At 57.3% G+C, this 16900-nt stretch overlaps 1 protein-coding gene across 1 annotated transcript in view; it reads left to right on the top strand.

Annotated features, from left to right (window-relative positions):
- DCDC2C (doublecortin domain containing 2C) overlaps nt 1-16900 on the top strand; it is a gene marked incomplete at its 5' end in the record, with an annotated part of 97611 nt that overhangs the window by 36373 nt on the left and 44338 nt on the right. Inside the window, 3 exons of the mRNA XM_081265174.1 lie at nt 5764-5890; nt 7754-7851; nt 14978-15043. Of these exons, the coding sequence (XP_081121300.1) occupies nt 5764-5890; nt 7754-7851; nt 14978-15043 (291 nt within the window). The remainder of the gene's footprint in view (nt 1-5763; nt 5891-7753; nt 7852-14977; nt 15044-16900) is intronic.

The following is a 16900-nucleotide window of genomic DNA, read 5'->3' as shown; positions in this document are numbered from 1 at the left end:
ACAGTGTTGGGCGCTCATTTCTTAGTGTGCTTTGATGAGTGAATTACATGTGATGTTGTGCATGAAGTACGACTGTGTGCATGGGCTCATTTTGACAGATCCCTACGTGCCCTCCATGTCAGTCCTGGCGCCTCCTCTTTCCCTCCCCTTCTCCCTCCTCCTCTCTCTTTCCTCTACTCATCTTCCTTCTGTTTGTTTACTGGTGTGATCTTATTTGGTGCCCTGTAGATATATGTAAAGGTGGATTCACTGGGTATATTAACACGGGCCCTCACAGCCTATCAGATTCTCTCTCATTCCCCTCCCTCCCTCCTGCTCTCCCTCACTTTCTTCTACTCCCAGATCTCCCTCCAACCTTCTGATACCCACTCCTCCATTTTCTCCCTACTTAACTGCAGCTTCTGCCTGAGCCTAATAGTCTCCACTTCCTTCCACGTCACAGCAAATGCCACACTTCCACTCTTCTTCATGGCCAAGTAAAACTCCACTGTGGATATGTGCCCCATTCCTTGTCCGTTCATCTGTCAAGGGCACCTGGGCTGGTTCCACAGCCTGGCTGTTGTGACCTGGACTCCTGGGGGCTGATGTGTGGGCATCACTACCGTGAGCCCATCCAAGTTCTCTGGGTAAACACCGAGGGGTGGGCAGCTGGGTCATCTGGGGTTCCCTTGCTAGTCGTTTGAGACTCTCCCCACGGTGGTCGCCCTGGTCTGCAGTCCCCACACAGCGCTCGAGTGTTCCTTCCCCGAAAGCCTCCCCAGAACTTACTGTCACCGTGCTCTTGGTGGCTGCTGTTCCCAAGGGAGTGACATGAAGTCTCAGTGTACTTTTGATGAGCATCTCCCTGATTGCCAGGGAGGTTGACATTTTTTCATATACTTATTGGCCATTTGGGTTTCTTCTTTAGAGAAGTGTCTGTCTGTCTTTGGGGCCTGGGTCTTGAAGGATGGCTGCTGTTTAGCTTGGCTGGTGTGACCTTCAGAGTCCCACACTCGACCTTATGGCAGCTTCGAGTGCCTTCCAACTCACCAGGCCGCTGAACCCCCGGCCAGTTCCGTGGCTTCCTGCTCCTCGCACCCGTGCTCATTTTGTGGTTCTGACTTTGGATTCTTCAGGTGGCTACATGATTTTGCTTCCCTTTTATTCAGTGCTTACTTGGTCTGAATTGAGACATGTTCATTCTGGTGTTGCCTGTTTCTCTTTTCTCTCTCTCCTAGAAATCTGTGGCTGGAAACTTTACAGGTTTGGGTAATGATATTTAGCCTTTAGGAATCTTTACGCAGAAAGACGACAAAACATGGTATAAACTATGATGCAAGAATGTGTTATTTTATGAAAATCAAATCTATCATGGAAAACTCTTCATAAAGTAAACTTAACAAGAATATATAGCAGTATGGCAAGGACCTTTTGTTCTGAGAATGAAAGGTTCTGGAAGAAAACCAAGGGCACGTGTCAGAGCTCTGCATTTATGGTAAGATGGCTGTCGGGGGACCTGACGTTCTTCACGTTGCTCGTACAAAAGCCCATGTGGCGTGGCCTCAGGACCATGCACTCCTGTCTCACCTGAGGGGTGGGTGATCTCTGAGTGTGAGGCCTTTTCTTGCAGACTCCCCTGAGGCTGGCTTTGGGATGGGTCGCAGCGACTTTGTCACCACAAAGCAATTTGTTTCTTTACTTTTGCCAGATTTTGTTTATAACTTATTTAACATTTTTTTAAAATCTACTTTTTGTGTGAATCACCTCAACATCTTTATGGAGAAGAAAAGGAATTAGTAAGTGCTAGAAGCCCAGGAGAGCCTTGTAACAAATACCCTCCGGGAGTGTGTGAAGACTGTGCAGGTCCTCAGGTGGTCACCAGGACTGCCCTGTAACACAAATACCCTCTGTGCAGGTCCTCAGGTGGTCACCAGGACTGCCCTGTAACACAAATACCCTCTGTGGAGGTCCTCAGGTGGTCACCAGGAGAGCCCTGTAACACAAATACCCTCTGTGCAGGTCCTCAGGTGGTCACCAGGAGAGCCCTGTAACACAAATACCCTCTGTGCAGGTCCTCAGGTGGTCACCAGGAGAGCCCTGTAACACAAATACCCTCTGTGCAGGTCCTCAGGTGGTCATCAGGAGAGCCCTGTAACACAAATACCCTCTGTGCAGGTCCGCAGGTGGTCACCAAGAGTGTCCTGTAATACAGTGACCCTCCGTGGAGCGTGAGGGCTGTGTAGGTCCTGCGCCTGTGCATTCTGAGGTCCTCAGGTGGTCACCAGGGGAGCCCTGAAATACAGTGACCCTCCGTGGAGCATGACGGCTGTGCAGGTCCTGTGCCTGTGCATTCTGAGGTCCTCAGGTGGTCACCAGGGGAGCCCTGTAACATGGACAGCCTCCGTGGAGCGTGACGGCTGTGCAGGTCCTGCGCCTGTGCATTCTGAGGTCCTCAGGTGGTCACCAGGGGAGCCCTGTAATACAGTGACCCTCCGTGGAGCGTGAGGGCTGTGCAGGTCTGCAGGTGGTCAGCTGTGGTGCTCTGTTGAATTGGGCATGGAATTTATTTCAAATTTGCAAATTGTCCTTAAAGAATGTAGCTAGAGTACAAAGCAGAGGCTCTTCCTTGACTTTTCTGTGGCCACTTCACAAGCATAACACAGAGCTTTGGACCAGTGACCACAGACTTGAATGGAGGCACTGCGGGGTCCCACTGCAGGGCCCTGCTTGTTGCTGGGGACTTCGGGATGAGCCCAGCGTGAGTTCTGCTGTTGGAGCAGCAGATGTGGATGAGCATGCCTGTGACCTGACGCTCCTCACCCCACCTCAGTCCACTGAAGCCCGTTCACTGAGCCCCAGCCCAGGGGCACCCTGACCTGGCATCAACTCCTCCACCTCTGCAGTTCCGACAGGTCAGCAGTGTCTCTTTACTAATGGTTTAACCTCCAGAGCTGCCATCAGCCACCCCATCACCACTGCCCAATACAGTCAGGAAAACCAAGATGCCGGGTGGGAGGTACCACGAGGGTGGCTGGTGAGGGCGGGGAGGTGGAGAGGCAGGCAGGGCCTGGGTCACAGGCTGTGTATACAGGTAATGCTCAATCCAATTTTGAATGAGGGAGTGAAAAGGTGGGTGCACTTGGTAATCGCTACCACTGATGACAGAATAAAATGTGTGGACTGAAAACAGGAAAGCAGTCGGGAGGGACGGGGCCTGGGCAGCTGCCGCCTTCCCAGCGACCTGCAGGTGGAGCCGAGCCTCCGATCTGAGATCCTGGACTGTTGGCAGCTCAGCATCTCTGAGACAAGGTTGTGTCTTCTGCCGATGGCATCCTGGCAATCATGGGAAGTATTGCTGCTGTCACTTGCGGTGGGTCAGCTGGTACAGCCGCTCCTTTTGCTGTGCCTCTGATGGAGGGAGGGGCCAGGGTGGCTCTGCGCAGGTTGAGTTTCACGATGAACTCCCATTGTGTTCTGCTTTTCCTTTTAGTTCCAGTGCAATCGGTGATAAGATCTGTGCTGCCTGGTTCTCCAGGGCTTTTCCATCGTAGAAAACAGAGCGCGCAGGTGATGACAGGCGCTGTGACATGGCTAAAGGCTCATAAGTACCCATGAGCTCTGTGACTCATAGCATCTTGATCCAAAGAAACGAGAAGGGAAATCCTGGGGGCCATGGGGAGACCTACGTGGCCATGGTGTGTGAGGAAGTGGACGGGTGACAACAGCAAGACGAGTGTCTTTCCCTCGTCACATCTAGACGCACTTCTTGACAGACTCTAGTATCTGATGGTTTCAACCCTGTGGTTGATTCAGAGGTTCACACCCTGGAGAGCAGCCCTTTACAGCTGGGCAATGTCTGGGAAGCCCAGTCAGCATGAGCTTCTCAGTCCAGTGACAGGAGCTGATCGAAGCTTCCCCTGTTCTGTTCTGTCAGCTTCAGCTTCATAGCAGCTGCTTGATTTGTGATTTTAGATCTATTACCTTTCAAGGGGGTAAGGCTAATTCAAGAAATGTTCCAAAGGGTATTTTATGGTGCAGGCCTCTGTACAAAAGTCAGTACATAGTTAATAAGCCTTTCATTTACATCACGTCTACAATCAGGACACGACTGTTAAACACTTCTCTGGGCATAGAGCAGAATGCTGAAAATGAAATGGAGATGAATCATAAAAACTAAGGGTGTGTGACGAGGTCAGAAACACTGAAGACGAGACAGAGCCCACTCTGAAGCCCAGCCTCACCACGAGGGTCACTGTGCAATAGGTGCTTGGGCTTGGTGCTGCCGGCTAACAACAGAAGGGATCTCTCCAGGTCCAGGGAGCAGCGAGCAGCCGAGGGGCAGCGGTCTTCTGCTTCACAGGTGGCTAAACAGGGACTGGATGGAGGATGGAAGACCTTGACCCGGCTGGGAGGGATCCTGCTGGACCCTCCAGCTGGCCACCTGCTTCCTCTCTTACTGGAGTGGACTGACTGAGGAGGTTGTCCCTGTTCCTCTCCCTCCTGGTGGCTGAGTGAGGGGGTCGTCCCTGTCCTCCTTCCACCTGGTGGACTGACCCTGAAAGAGGTTATCGCTGTTCCTCTCCCACTTGGTGACTGACCCTTTGGAGGTCATTGCTGTTCTTCAATTTGACAAAATGTGTGATTCATCCCTCTTCTCCTCGGGTGGCTCCCAGGTGGCCAGTGTGAGATAATCTGTTACAGTCGCATTAAATCTTAGTAGATTGGTCGAAACAGGCTCCTGAGAAGAATAATTGTCTTAAAACTCTAAAGAGAGATAAATCTACCACTTTTCAGGCTTATTTTCTGAAAGTGTTTGTAATGGGGAGGAGGATGAATGACAGTGCAGCAGCCTGTGCCCTCCGTCAATAGAGCTCACACTGGTGTCAGAGGTGCACCAGGGCAGAGGCCTGCAGCAGAAGGAGTGGGTTCCGAGCGCTCTTGGGGAGCACGCCTGTCTCCGTGGACGGAGGCCGCCCCAGGCGGGGTCGCCAGGCGGGGTCTCTGGTATCAGGCTGGAGGATGCCTTCCTCTGTCCCTTTCTGTGAGGGGAGAAGGTCTTGGTGGTTTGATGGTATAGAGCAGTCTAGTTGTGCGGACACTTATTGACAGTGTGAAAGAAATATCTATTTGTATACTTTTGCCTGAGTGAAGATTAAAAAAGGAAAATCTTAAAAAAAGATAACTTGTAGAGTAAAGATGCCATGGGAGGTGCCTAGGAGTCAATTTCATCTCTCCTCTGATGTGGTTCTCCTTTGTTATTCTCAACAGATTTTTTTAAAATGATATCTTTATTTATTCATTTATTTTTATGTGGTGCTGAGGATTGAACCCAGTGCTTCACCTGTGCGAGGCAAGCGCTCTGCCACTGAGCCATGGCCCCAGTCCCTCTAAACAGAGCTCCCCTTTATTGTTGCCCAAAAGAAAGCCACGCTGGGCGCTTCCAGGCCCACGGAGCACATGGTCCAGCAGGAGCAGAGGCGTGGTGGTCACTGAGTCATGGTTTTTACCAGGTTTCACAGTGTCCTTCACCCGTCACCCCCCTCCCCCCTCCCCCCAGGGGTTAGCAAGGCCACCTGAGGTGGAGAGGTCATTGACCTGTCCCCCAGAGACACTGCAGGGAGGGGAAAGTGAACTGGTTTCCATTCTTTGTGGACTGGACAGGAAGGAGGAGAGTGGAAGGTGTGAGGAGGGGCTCTAAGTCCTGGCCTCCTGCTGGGGCCTCCCTGCAGGGACCTGATGGCGCTTCTGCTCCTGAGACAGCTTTGTTTTTAATTTGCACTTTAGGTGACTTCTAAAGAAAAAGAGCCTCCTAAAGATGAGAGCGTACCACCTAGAACTCAGGATTCTGTTTACTACGCCAAACAAGGAAAGAAGAAATCGCCGGCAGACCCTCTAGTCCAAATGGGCACAGGTAACGGGCACCTCACTGTGCTGCAGCCGGGCTGGGGGCTGCGGGCCTGGCAGAGTGTGTGCGCGTGTGTGCTTGGGACGGATTTTATGTGGCAAAATCTCTCTTGGTGTGTAACCTTCTGATTAGACTAAATGTTCGCTGGAAGGACCCTGTTGGAGCAGAGTCACAGTCCCCAGGCTGCAGAGGGAGGACAAGTGTAGGTTTAAAGTCAGCTGTGTCAGGGGTCTGTCTGTCCTCCCCGAGAGGACCAGTGACAGAAAGGAGAGAGAAACAGGACACAAAAGCCACCTGTTGTGCACACACACCTTCTGAGAATGGGCGCAGGGTAGAGGATGACCCAGACTTGGTTTCAACTGGTTCTGACTGGTTCTAGCCACGCCCTGGCTTTGCCAGCTCTCCTACCCTCCCTGAGCCCTTGCTGGGCTCCTGTGGGTGATGGGCAGGTCCTGCCCTCACGGAGGGGACTGCGCAGGGAGAAGGCCCCGTGGCTGGTTGTGGAGGAGACGGGCAGCAGGGGCATCTGCAGCGTCTGGACCGTCTTGGAAGCTGTCTTTCTGAAAGCCTTCTCCTCGGGCTCTGTCTCGGTCCAGCACAGCCAGAGGTCTTCTGCCCTGATTATTTCCCAGCTTCCTCTGTGTGGGCAGCTTCATTTCCCTAGATTCCCTCACTCCCTTTTCCTTGCTGGCCTCCCTGTCCCACAGTGAAGGCCCACAATATGGCTGGTTGGGCACCCGTGTCGGTGGGATCTGTCTGTCCCCATGGAGAGTGCCAGGGAGGCAGGTGGACCTGCTCCAACAAGACCCGAGAGCCTGGCTTGGCCTCAGACCCAGGGCCCTGGGCCTGCTCCCTGACACATCCTCACACATCGAGGACAATGAGGACTTGGTCGCTGCATGGGAAGTCTGCATTTTGCAACACGGATCCCATACAGGGGAAGCCCCATGGCAGGATTGGCCTTTGGAGCTCAGATTCGAGCTGCAGCCCTTACTGCAGGTGTAACTATGGGTAAACTGTTTGCCCACCCCGGGGTGGGTGTGTCCACTGCAGGGTTGCTGCAAGTGTCAATCACCAGACACGAGGAAGAGGACCCGGAACCCTGAACGTGGGGTGGGTGTTACTTCCCGGCCTGGTTCCCTCGCCCCTCCCATGGGAGAGGGCCCTCCAGCTCAAGCCCTGGGGCAGTTCCTCTGGGCCAAGGCTGGGAAGGGAGGAGAAGGACCGGAGCAGGCCAGGTGAGGGGCCCGGCCAGGGCTTTGACTGGAAGGAGCTTCCTTTCTGGACAACTGCACCCCCTGGTGACCGTGCTCACTTTGCTGGTGCTGAAGGCCAGGCCAGGACATTCCACTTCTGTTCTCATCTGTTGCCTCTGCTCAGGGTGAGGGTACATGTTTCAAGAACCTTGGAATTTTAAAAGTGTTTAAGGCATCTAATTATAGTGACAATCAGAGCGACTTCTAGCAGTCCGTTAAAGGTGAGTAGCGCCTAGCCGTTCAAACCCAGATCATGGATACATTTTGAACTGATAGGGCTGTATTTCCTGGAAGTATTTCTATGATTTCTTATTTATTTATTTCTCACGGAATCAACTGAACACAGGCTTGGCACATGTTCGTCTTAGCTGACCGTGAGCTGGACGGTCTGCCGTGGTGGGTGTGCAGTGCGCCCGAGCCTTCTCAGGCCCAGGACCTCAGGAGTAGAGACATAGACAGACTCTGCAGAAACGAGGCCCCTGAGCTGGGCGCTGGACTCCTGCCAGCTGGAAGCCCCGGGTGCGCTTCGTAGCTGGTCTGGGTTAGGAGATGTCCCATGGCCTCGGTTTCTGCCGGGTTCAGAAAGCCCATCTGTGTCGTCTCCCCTCACAAGGTGATGTGTATAGAGCCCAGAAGCCCACCAGGGACACCCAAGGGGCTCCGGACGTCAAGGAGGACCAGGACGTGCAGGTGGAGGTGCCGGTGGACCAGGTGGGTGGCGGGCCCAGGACGACTCTGTTGTCCACCCCTGGACTGTGCTCCCTGCCTCAGCCTCATCCCTGCCCCCCTTTCCTCAAGTTTTCTTGCTCTAGAAAGTTCCATGGTCCCCCCAGTTAGCCACTGCCCAGCCTCAGATCCAGTTTCAGGCGTTTTCCTGTCTGTCCCTCCCCAGCTCCTGTGTAACTGTGTATTTAACTTGTCACTCTTTTGTTATTGTCTCTGCCCCTGCTAAGCTGTGGACTCCTCAAGGGAGGGGACTGGTCTGCTTTGCTGTAGCCCTTGTACCTAGCAGGGTCCTGGCCCTTGCAGCGATTTGTGGGATGACTGAACGAGGGAATAAAGGGCAGAATCAGACTGTGAGCGTGAACCCTGGGCTCATCCAGCCTGGGAGGACTCACTTAGGTGGCCCAGGAGGTAGTGCACAGGCAGGGGCCTGTGGGGATGGGAGGGCGGCACAACATGGGGTGAGGGACGCGTGTCGGGGAAGAGGAGGCCAGGGCACCGGTGAGGGCTGGGATCCAGCCCAGCTCACCCTGCGTGCCTGGGCCAGTCTCCCTATCCCTCAGGCTCTGTCCCTGCTCCTGTGAAGGAGATGGTGCCAGATGGGCCCCCAAGCCCAGGACTTTGTTTTCACTGTCCACCTGAAGGTATTGAAAGTGCATTTCCAAATGTCAGCTTTGGAGAAAAGAATTTTATTCATCAAAGATCAATATTAGCATTTGAGTCCACTTTTCCCCTCTTAGAGAGCTCAGGGCCACCCCTGCTCTCAGGACCACACAGCATGGAAGTCCAGCAGCCGGGGTGCTCTATTCCTCTTCCTGTGCCTGGCACTCTGACTGCTGCCCTCATTCTACCTCCTGGAAGGTGATCTGCTGCAGCCTGGGTACCAGTTCTGTGCTGTCCACTTCCGTGGGCATTTGGAGTGTGTCCCACGAGTCCCTGCTGTTGCCTCACTCACCAGTGACGTGATTCACTCTTTCCCTCGGCATCGCAGAAAATGACCCAAAGATGTGGTTTTCTTTTAAAACCCAAACAGTTTAAGTGTGTTTTGGACCCTCAAGCCTTCTCTGGTAATGTGGGATGAGGACGTCTTAGGCGGCTGCCCTCACTGCTGCCGCATGACTGTGCCCTCTGGGTGCCAGGTCTCTGGGCACGCCTGTGCTAGCCCTGTCAGTAGGCGTGTTCATGGGTTTGGGGCTTTGGTGATCTTGGCGTCCTTTGAATTTGAGTTGGGGCAGTGGATTCACTTACCTAGAGTAATGAGTGAGAGGAAGAAGCAGGTCCCTGGTGGGCGGGGATGCCCCTGAGGGCTGCTTGGAGCAGGAGCGTCCTGTGGGCTCTGGGAGGCCGGGCGCCAGGCTGTCAGGCTGCAGTGGAGCAGGGGCTTCCAGAAAGAGCTTTCTGCCCAGGGAGTCTCCCAAGCCAGGTCTTGGCTCCATGAACTGAGACTTCCTAGTGGTCAGCCACAGTATAACCCAGGTTCCAGGCCTCAGGGACGTGGAACACTTCCCACCAGGCCTGTGCCCAGCCTGAGGCCCCTGAGGTGGGGTGCTCGGCAGCCCAGAGGAGGGGCATGGGAGGAGCAGTGACGGCGGCTGCCCGATGCGCAGAGAGGGCCATGTGTTGGAGGAACCTTCCTCAGAGCACACGGGGCCTTCTTAGTCCCTGTCTCCCTGCTCCGAGACCTGGTGCACGAGGGTGTTGCCCAGATGTCCATGAAGTCCGACAGAAGTGGACGCCAGAAGCCCTGGGTGATGAGACCAGTAGAAAGCTGCAGTCAGGTGGAGGGATGCTCAGGCCACCTGGCTCCACCCATGTGCCAGCTGCCTAAGTTTTGGACAAGCTGCTGCATATACGTCCACGCACTCCTGGGAGGTGCCTTTCGAATCCTCCTGGAGAGCTGCAGTGCACGATGGCCTCTTGGTGTTTCAGAGAGGTCTCCTGGGAGGAGGAGAGTGGGCTGCTCCCTCTAGCCCTCCATGCTGTGCCCCAGGGACAGATGTGGAAGGAGAGCCCAGTGCTTCCTCCTGCTCCTCTGGCTCCTGTGTTTCCTTTTCCTACGCTAATGCCTGCAACCAGGAGTTCAGAGGACAGCGCTGTGGGAGGCTCAGGGCCCTTTGTGTCAGCGGCTCCCCTGTCCTTTGCCCCACCAGCCTTCCCTGCTGCACCTGTCCTGCTGTGGCTCTAGTTCCATGTGAGACTGTTACCTAGACTTGCCATCCCCGTGACACTGGCTTCTCAAGGACCTTGCTTATTTGCACTTATGGCCGCTGCGTCTCCTGACCTCGTGGGATTCAGTGTGGCAGGATCCTTGAGGTGCTGTCACGTGAGGGAATGAATCTGTGGTTGGCGCCACAGCAACTGTTCTTTGGATAATGCTTAATGCGCTCTGGGCTGATGGGGTTGGTGGCATTGGACGCATACCTAGGGTCTGTGGCCGCAGAGCTCTGTGACCGGCAGCAGCGGCGTCCCCTAGGGCTCCTCCAGGCAGCCCCCTCTCTGGTTTTGTGGTGTGGGCTTCACCCATTTCAACTCGGGTGTGGCTGTCTGACTTGCTTTCCCTGAGGATGGGCGAGTGACGCCAGGCAGCCACCTGAAAGCCAGCTTGTGATTTGTCACACTGCCCCTGCTCTGCCTCTGGGCTCTGGAGCCGGAGCTGGACCTCCCTTAGCATCTCCCAGGCAATGAGTGAACAGGCCGTTCCCACCTTTTGTGTACCTTGTTGAAGCCCGCCGTGGACCTCTGTCCTGCCCTCTGTGGGCTTCCGTCCTGCCTTCCATGGACCTCTGTCGTGTCCACGGTGGACCTCTGTCCTGCCCTCTGTGGGCCTCTGTCCTGTCCACTGTGGGCCTCTGTCCTGCCCTCTGTGGGCCTGTGTCCTGCCCTCTGTGGGCCTGTGTCCTGCCTGCTGTGGTCCTCTGTCCTGCCCTCTGTGGGCCTCTGTCCTATCCGCTGTGGGCCTCTGTCCTATCCACTGTGGACCTCTGTCCTGTCCACTGTGGACCTCTGTCCTGTCCACTGTGGACCTCTGTCCTATTCACTGTGGGCCTCTGTCCTGTCCACTGTGGGCCTCTCTCCTGCCTGCTATGGACCTCTGTCCTATCCACTGTGGGCCTCTGTCCTATCCACTGTGGACCTCTGTCCTATCCACTGTGGACCTCTGTCATGTCCACTGTGGGCCTCTGTCCTGTCCACTGTGGGCCTCTGTCCTGCCTTCTGTGGACCTCTGTCCTGTCCACTGTGGGCCTCTGTCCTGCCCTCTGTGGGCCTCTGTCCTACCCTCTGTGGGCCTCTGTCCTGTCCACTGTGGACCTCTGTCCTGCCCTCTGTGGGCCTGTGTCCTTCCCTCTGTGGGCCTCTGTCCTGCCCTCTGTGGGCCTCTGTCCTGTCCACTGTGGACCTCTGTCCTGCCCTCTGTGGGCCTCTGTCCTGCCCTCTGTGGGCCTGTGTCCTGCCCCCTGTGGGCCTGTGTCCTGCCCCCTGTGGGCCTGTGTCCTGTCCACTGTGGACCTCTGTCCTGCCCTCTGTGGGCTTGTGTCCTGCCCTCTGTGGGCCTGTGTCCTGCCCTCTGTGGGCCTGTGTCCTGCCTGCTGTGGTCCTCTGTCCTTCCCGCTGTGGATCTCTGTCCTGCCCACTGTGGACCTCTGTCCTGTCCGCTGTGGACCTCTGTCCTGCCCTCTGTGGGCTTGTGTCCTGCCCTCTGTGGGCCTGTGTCCTGCCTGCTGTGGTCCTCTGTCCTGCCCTCTGTGGGCCTCTGTCCTGTCCACTGTGGACCTCTGTCCTGCCCTCTGTGGGCTTGTGTCCTGCCCTTTGTGGGCCTGTGTCCTGCCCTCTGTGGGCCTCTGTCCTGTCCACTGTGGACCTCTGTCCTGCCCTCTGTGGGCCTCTGTCCTGCCCTTTGTGGGCCTGTGTCCTGCCCTCTGGGGGCCTATGTCCTGCCTGCTGTGGTCCTCTGTCCTGCCCTCTGTGGGCCTCTGTCCTGTCCACTGTGGACCTCTGTCCTGCCCTCTGTGGGCTTGTGTCCTGCCCTCTGTGGGCCTGTGTCCTGCCCTCTGTGGGCCTGTGTCCTGCCCTCTGTGGGCCTCTGTCCTGCCCTTTGTGGGCCTGTGTCCTGCCCTCTGTGGGCCTCTGTCCTGTCCACTGTGGACCTCTGTCCTGCCCTCTGTGGGCTTGTGTCCTGCCCTCTGTGGGCCTGTGTCCTGCCTGCTGTGGTCCTCTGTCCTTCCCACTGTGGACCTCTGTCCTGCCCGCTGAGGACCTCTGTCCTGTCCACTGTGGACCTCTGTCCTGCCCTCTGTGGGCTTGTGTCCTGCCCTCTGTGGGCCTGTGTCCTGCCCTCTGTGGGCCTGTGTCCTGCCTGCTGTGGTCCTCTGTCCTTCCCGCTGTGGACCTCTGTCCTGTCCACTGTGGGCCTGTGTCCTGCCCTCCGTGGGCCTGTGTCCTGCCTGCTGTGGTCCTCTGTCCTTCCCGCTGTGGACCTCTGTCCTGCCCGCTGTGGACCTCTGTCCTGTCCACTGTGGACCTCTGTCCTGCCCTCTGTGGGCCTCAGTCCTGCCCTCTGTGGGCCTCTGTCCTGTCCACTGTGGACCTCTGTCCTGCCCTCTGTGGGCCTGTGTCCTTCCCTCTGTGGGCCTCTGTCCTGCCCTCTGTGGGCCTCTGTCCTGTCCACTGTGGACCTCTGTCCTGCCCTCTGTGGGCCTGTGTCCTTCCCTCTGTGGGCCTCTGTCCTGCCCTCTGTGGACCTCTGTCCTGCCCACTGTGGACCTCTGTCCTGCCCTCTGTGGGCCTCTGTCCTGCCCTCTGTGGGCCTGTGTCCTGGCCCCTGTGGGCCTGTGTCCTGCCCCCTGTGGGCCTGTGTCCTGCCCTCTGTGGGCCTGTGTCCTGCCCTCTGTGGGCCTGTGTCCTGTCCACTGTGGACCTCTGTCCTGCCCTCTGTGGGCTTGTGTCCTGCCCTCTGTGGGCCTGTGTCCTGCCTGCTGTGGTCCTCTGTCCTTCCCGCTGTGGATCTCTGTCCTGCCCACTGTGGACCTCTGTCCTGCCCTCTGTGGGCCTCTGTCCTGCCCTTTGTGGGCCTGTGTCCTGCCCTCTGTGGGCCTCTGTCCTGCCCTCTGTGGGCCTGTGTCCTGCCCTCTGTGGGCCTGTGTCCTGCCCTCTGTGGGCCTCTGTCCTGCCCTCTGTGGGCCTGTGTCCTGCCCTCTGTGGGCCTGTGTCCTGCCCTCTGTGGGCCTCTGTCCTGCCCTCTGTGGGCCTGTGTCCTGCCCTCTGTGGGCCTGTGTCCTGCCTGCTGTGGTCCTCTGTCCTTCCCGCTGTGGATCTCTGTCCTGCCCACTGTGGACCTCTGTCCTGTCCGCTGTGGACCTCTGTCCTGCCCTCTGTGGGCCTGTGTCCTGCCCTCTGTGGGCCTGTGTCCTGCCTGCTGTGGACCTCTGTCCTGCCCTCTGTGGGCCTCTGTCCTGTCCACTGTGGACCTCTGTCCTGCCCTCTGTGGGCCTCTGTCCTGTCCACTGTGGTCCTCTGTCCTGCCCTCTGTGGGCCTCTGTCCTGTCCACTGTGGACCTCTGTCCTGCCCGCTGTGGGCTTGTGTCCTGCCCTTTGTGGGCCTGTGTCTTGCCCTCTGTGGGCCTCTGTCCTGTCCACTGTGGACCTCTGTCCTGCCCTCTGTGGGCCTCTGTCCTGCCCTTTGTGGGCCTGTGTCCTGCCCTCTGTGGGCCTGTGTCCTGCCTGCTGTGGTCCTCTGTCCTGCCCTCTGTGGGCCTCTGTCCTGTCCACTGTGGACCTCTGTCCTGCCCTCTGTGGGCTTGTGTCCTGCCCTCTGTGGGCCTGTGTCCTGCCTGCTGTGGTCCTCTGTCCTTCCCACTGTGGACCTCTGTCCTGCCCGCTGAGGACCTCTGTCCTGTCCACTGTGGACCTCTGTCCTGCCCTCTGTGGGCCTGTGTCCTGCCCTCTGTGGGCCTGTGTCCTGCCCTCTGTGGGCCTCTGTCCTGCCCTTTGTGGGCCTGTGTCCTGCCCTCTGTGGGCCTCTGTCCTGTCCACTGTGGACCTCTGTCCTGCCCTCTGTGGGCTTGTGTCCTGCCCTCTGTGGGCCTGTGTCCTGCCTGCTGTGGTCCTCTGTCCTTCCCACTGTGGACCTCTGTCCTGCCCGCTGAGGACCTCTGTCCTGTCCACTGTGGACCTCTGTCCTGCCCTCTGTGGGCCTGTGTCCTGCCCTCTGTGGGCCTGTGTCCTGCCCTCTGTGGGCCTGTGTCCTGCCTGCTGTGGTCCTCTGTCCTTCCCGCTGTGGACCTCTGTCCTGTCCACTGTGGGCCTGTGTCCTGCCCTCCGTGGGCCTGTGTCCTGCCTGCTGTGGTCCTCTGTCCTTCCCGCTGTGGTCCTCTGTCCTTCCCGCTGTGGACCTCTGTCCTGCCCTCTGTGGGCTTGTGTCCTGCCCTCTGTGGGCCTGTGTCCTGCCCTCTGTGGGCCTGTGTCCTGCCTGCTGTGGTCCTCTGTCCTTCCCGCTGTGGACCTCTGTCCTGCCCGCTGTGGACCTCTGTCCTGTCCACTGTGGACCTCTGTCCTGCCTGCTGTGGCCTGTAGTAGACACACTCGTTTTACTGTAGCCTCATCAGTGGGTCTCGACTGAGAGCAGGGGTAGAAGTGCCCCTGTGCCAGTCTTCTCTGTGGCCACAGAATCGTGTGGCTCCCCTGAGTGGACAGAGGTTCCCAGACGCTGAGGCAGCTCACTGCCTTCCCAGAAGCCATGGCTCTGGGAACAATTCCAGGCTGTGGGAGGAGCACTGCTGCAAGGGTGACCTGTGCTAGGTGGAGAGGGTGTCTCCTGAGCAGCCTCCTGAGGGGTCCTCGGGGCGCACACGGATTAGGAAGGAACCCATGGTCTGCAGGCCAGAGGCGGCTGGAGGGACCTCGACATTCCTTTACACAGAGAAAGGATTTCCCGTCTGTCTCCCTAAAGATTTCTCCAGAATTGTGTTAAGCATGTTGTGTTTTGCTGGTGGAGCCAAAGGTGGGAGCAGGCAGAGGCTCCCCTGCTGGCCCGGACCGCTACCCCAGGAGCTCTGTTTAGGAGCCTGGCGGGGGCCAGGCTTGGCCGAATGTGAAATGTGGTGCGTTTCCCCCCCAGGCCCCTGCAGAGGTGGTTAAAGAAGATGAGGAGTCAGAAAGCACCCGTGACTTTGAAGGCATCCAGGTGAGAGGTTCTACTTTGTTCTTAGGCTGGGCCTGAGGTACCTCCTTGGCGTCCAGTACGCTGACATTCAGGGCCTGAGACCACAGGCTGCGTCCCCAAGCCAGATGAGGGCCAGAGGCGAAGCGCTGGGTACTCCCCAGCAGCCAGGCCGGGGCCAGGCCTCCTGTGTGACGGAGGGATGCTTGGGGGGGACTTCACTGTCTTCTCTAGTCTCCGTCACCTGTCACTGTGCTCGCAGTCACACCTGGCCACTTCCCAGCTCACTTCCAGGTATTTTTAGGGAGCACATCAGGAGGTGAGGAATCAGGGTCGCGTGGGTGGCTCCGTGTGGCTGATGGAGCCGACCCTTGGGGACAGGGGCTGTGCTGGTTGCAGGTGGCCGCAGGGCTCACCCATGCCTGCCGTGCTTTCCTGTCCAGCGGTTTGGAAACACAGTCCACACAAGCATCAGGTTTCCGAGGCAGAGAACACGACGTGCTGATGGTCTACCTGAAACGTGGGGGGAGGACACGATCCACCCAGATGTGCGATGGACAGCCGAGAAGGGGCTGCTTGGTCTCTAGATGCTTTCAGGGTATTTTCCTCTTTCGGATGTTGGGCCTCAGACAGAGGCTCTGTGTCTGTTCTGATGCTGAGCCCACAGAGCTGAGGACCTGATGCCCTTTCAGCCACATCTCCTGCTCTTAAGCTGACCCACAGCTCCAGGTGGCTTCCAGGTGGTAAGAGGGCACAGGAGCCACGTGGGGTGCCTGGGACTTCACCCCAGCTGGCAAGGGGGTTTGTGGGGAAGACAGCGGGTCCTCAGGAAGTTGTTCAGGTTTTAAAGAACACCAAAGAAGCGTGGGGTCTGAGCCAGTCAGAGGACACCCCTTCAGCCTTCGCGCTGTCCCGTCTCACGTGGTTCTGACATGCAGGCAGTTTTCAGTGGACGGGGGTCCACCTGCCTCTAGGAGGGTGGGGAGCTCCTTCAAATGAGGAGCAGAGGTCACATTTTGTTTCTTTGGTGGCAGGGAGTAGGATCATTCTGAGAGCAGGAGCAGCAATAAAGGGATTGCCCCAGAGCCTCAGGAAAGGGGCAGCAAGCCCATCTTCTGGTGCTGGGCAGACAGGAGCGGGCACTGCGGGCCTGTGGACAGCTTGAGTGCGTGTTTGCACAGAATCTTTGGGGCATCTCTGTGGCATAGTCTGCAGTCTCCTGAGTGCCCGGTGTGGCCTTCTGTCTTTCTGATCTGCCGTGGAACCCGGCTAGGGCTCTGGGCCTGGCGTACACGGTAGGAGCTTGATAGCAGCCGTAGCAGATTCAATTTCTTAGAGTGAATCAAATGTCTTCCTTGGTGTGAGCAACGCTGCTGGAGTAACAGCAGACCCAGTGGGGGAGGTGAGAGGGGTCAGCCACGCCTCTGTTCTCCGGCCCTGTGGGGGTGTGAGTAGGGTGTGACGGGCTGGAGGGACTCCCTGGTTCCTGCTCCACACATCACCCTCAAGGCAGGCACCAGGGAGGAAAAGCAGCCAGACCCAGTTAGCAAGGGACCAGCCTGGAGAACCTCGACTGAACCATCCCGGAAGCTCTTTCTTCTCCCTCTGAGCCACGTTGGCTCCCTGTGATTCCCCAGAAGAGACTCTTGTGGTGGGTTCAGCTGTCGCTCCTTGCCTCCCAGGTGATAGGCTCACTGCGAGGGTGCTGTGGCTCCAGCGTGTGATGCACCTGGGAGCCTTTTGGTTCCACCAGGCCCACACAGCTGCGTCTTAGCCTCTGGCCTGACCTCAGCAAAACACTGTTGGTGTGGCATTTCCTGGCATGAAACACCTGGTGCGGCTGACAATCTTTGGCCTAAATCCTAGTGTGTGATTTTGAGG

This window comes from Spermophilus citellus (assembly GCF_964194105.1).
Source record: "Spermophilus citellus genome assembly, chromosome: 13".
Classification (NCBI taxonomy): Eukaryota; Metazoa; Chordata; class Mammalia; order Rodentia; family Sciuridae; genus Spermophilus; species Spermophilus citellus.
Note: the sequence above shows the minus strand (reverse complement) of the source record. Positions and strands in the feature narration are given on the sequence as shown.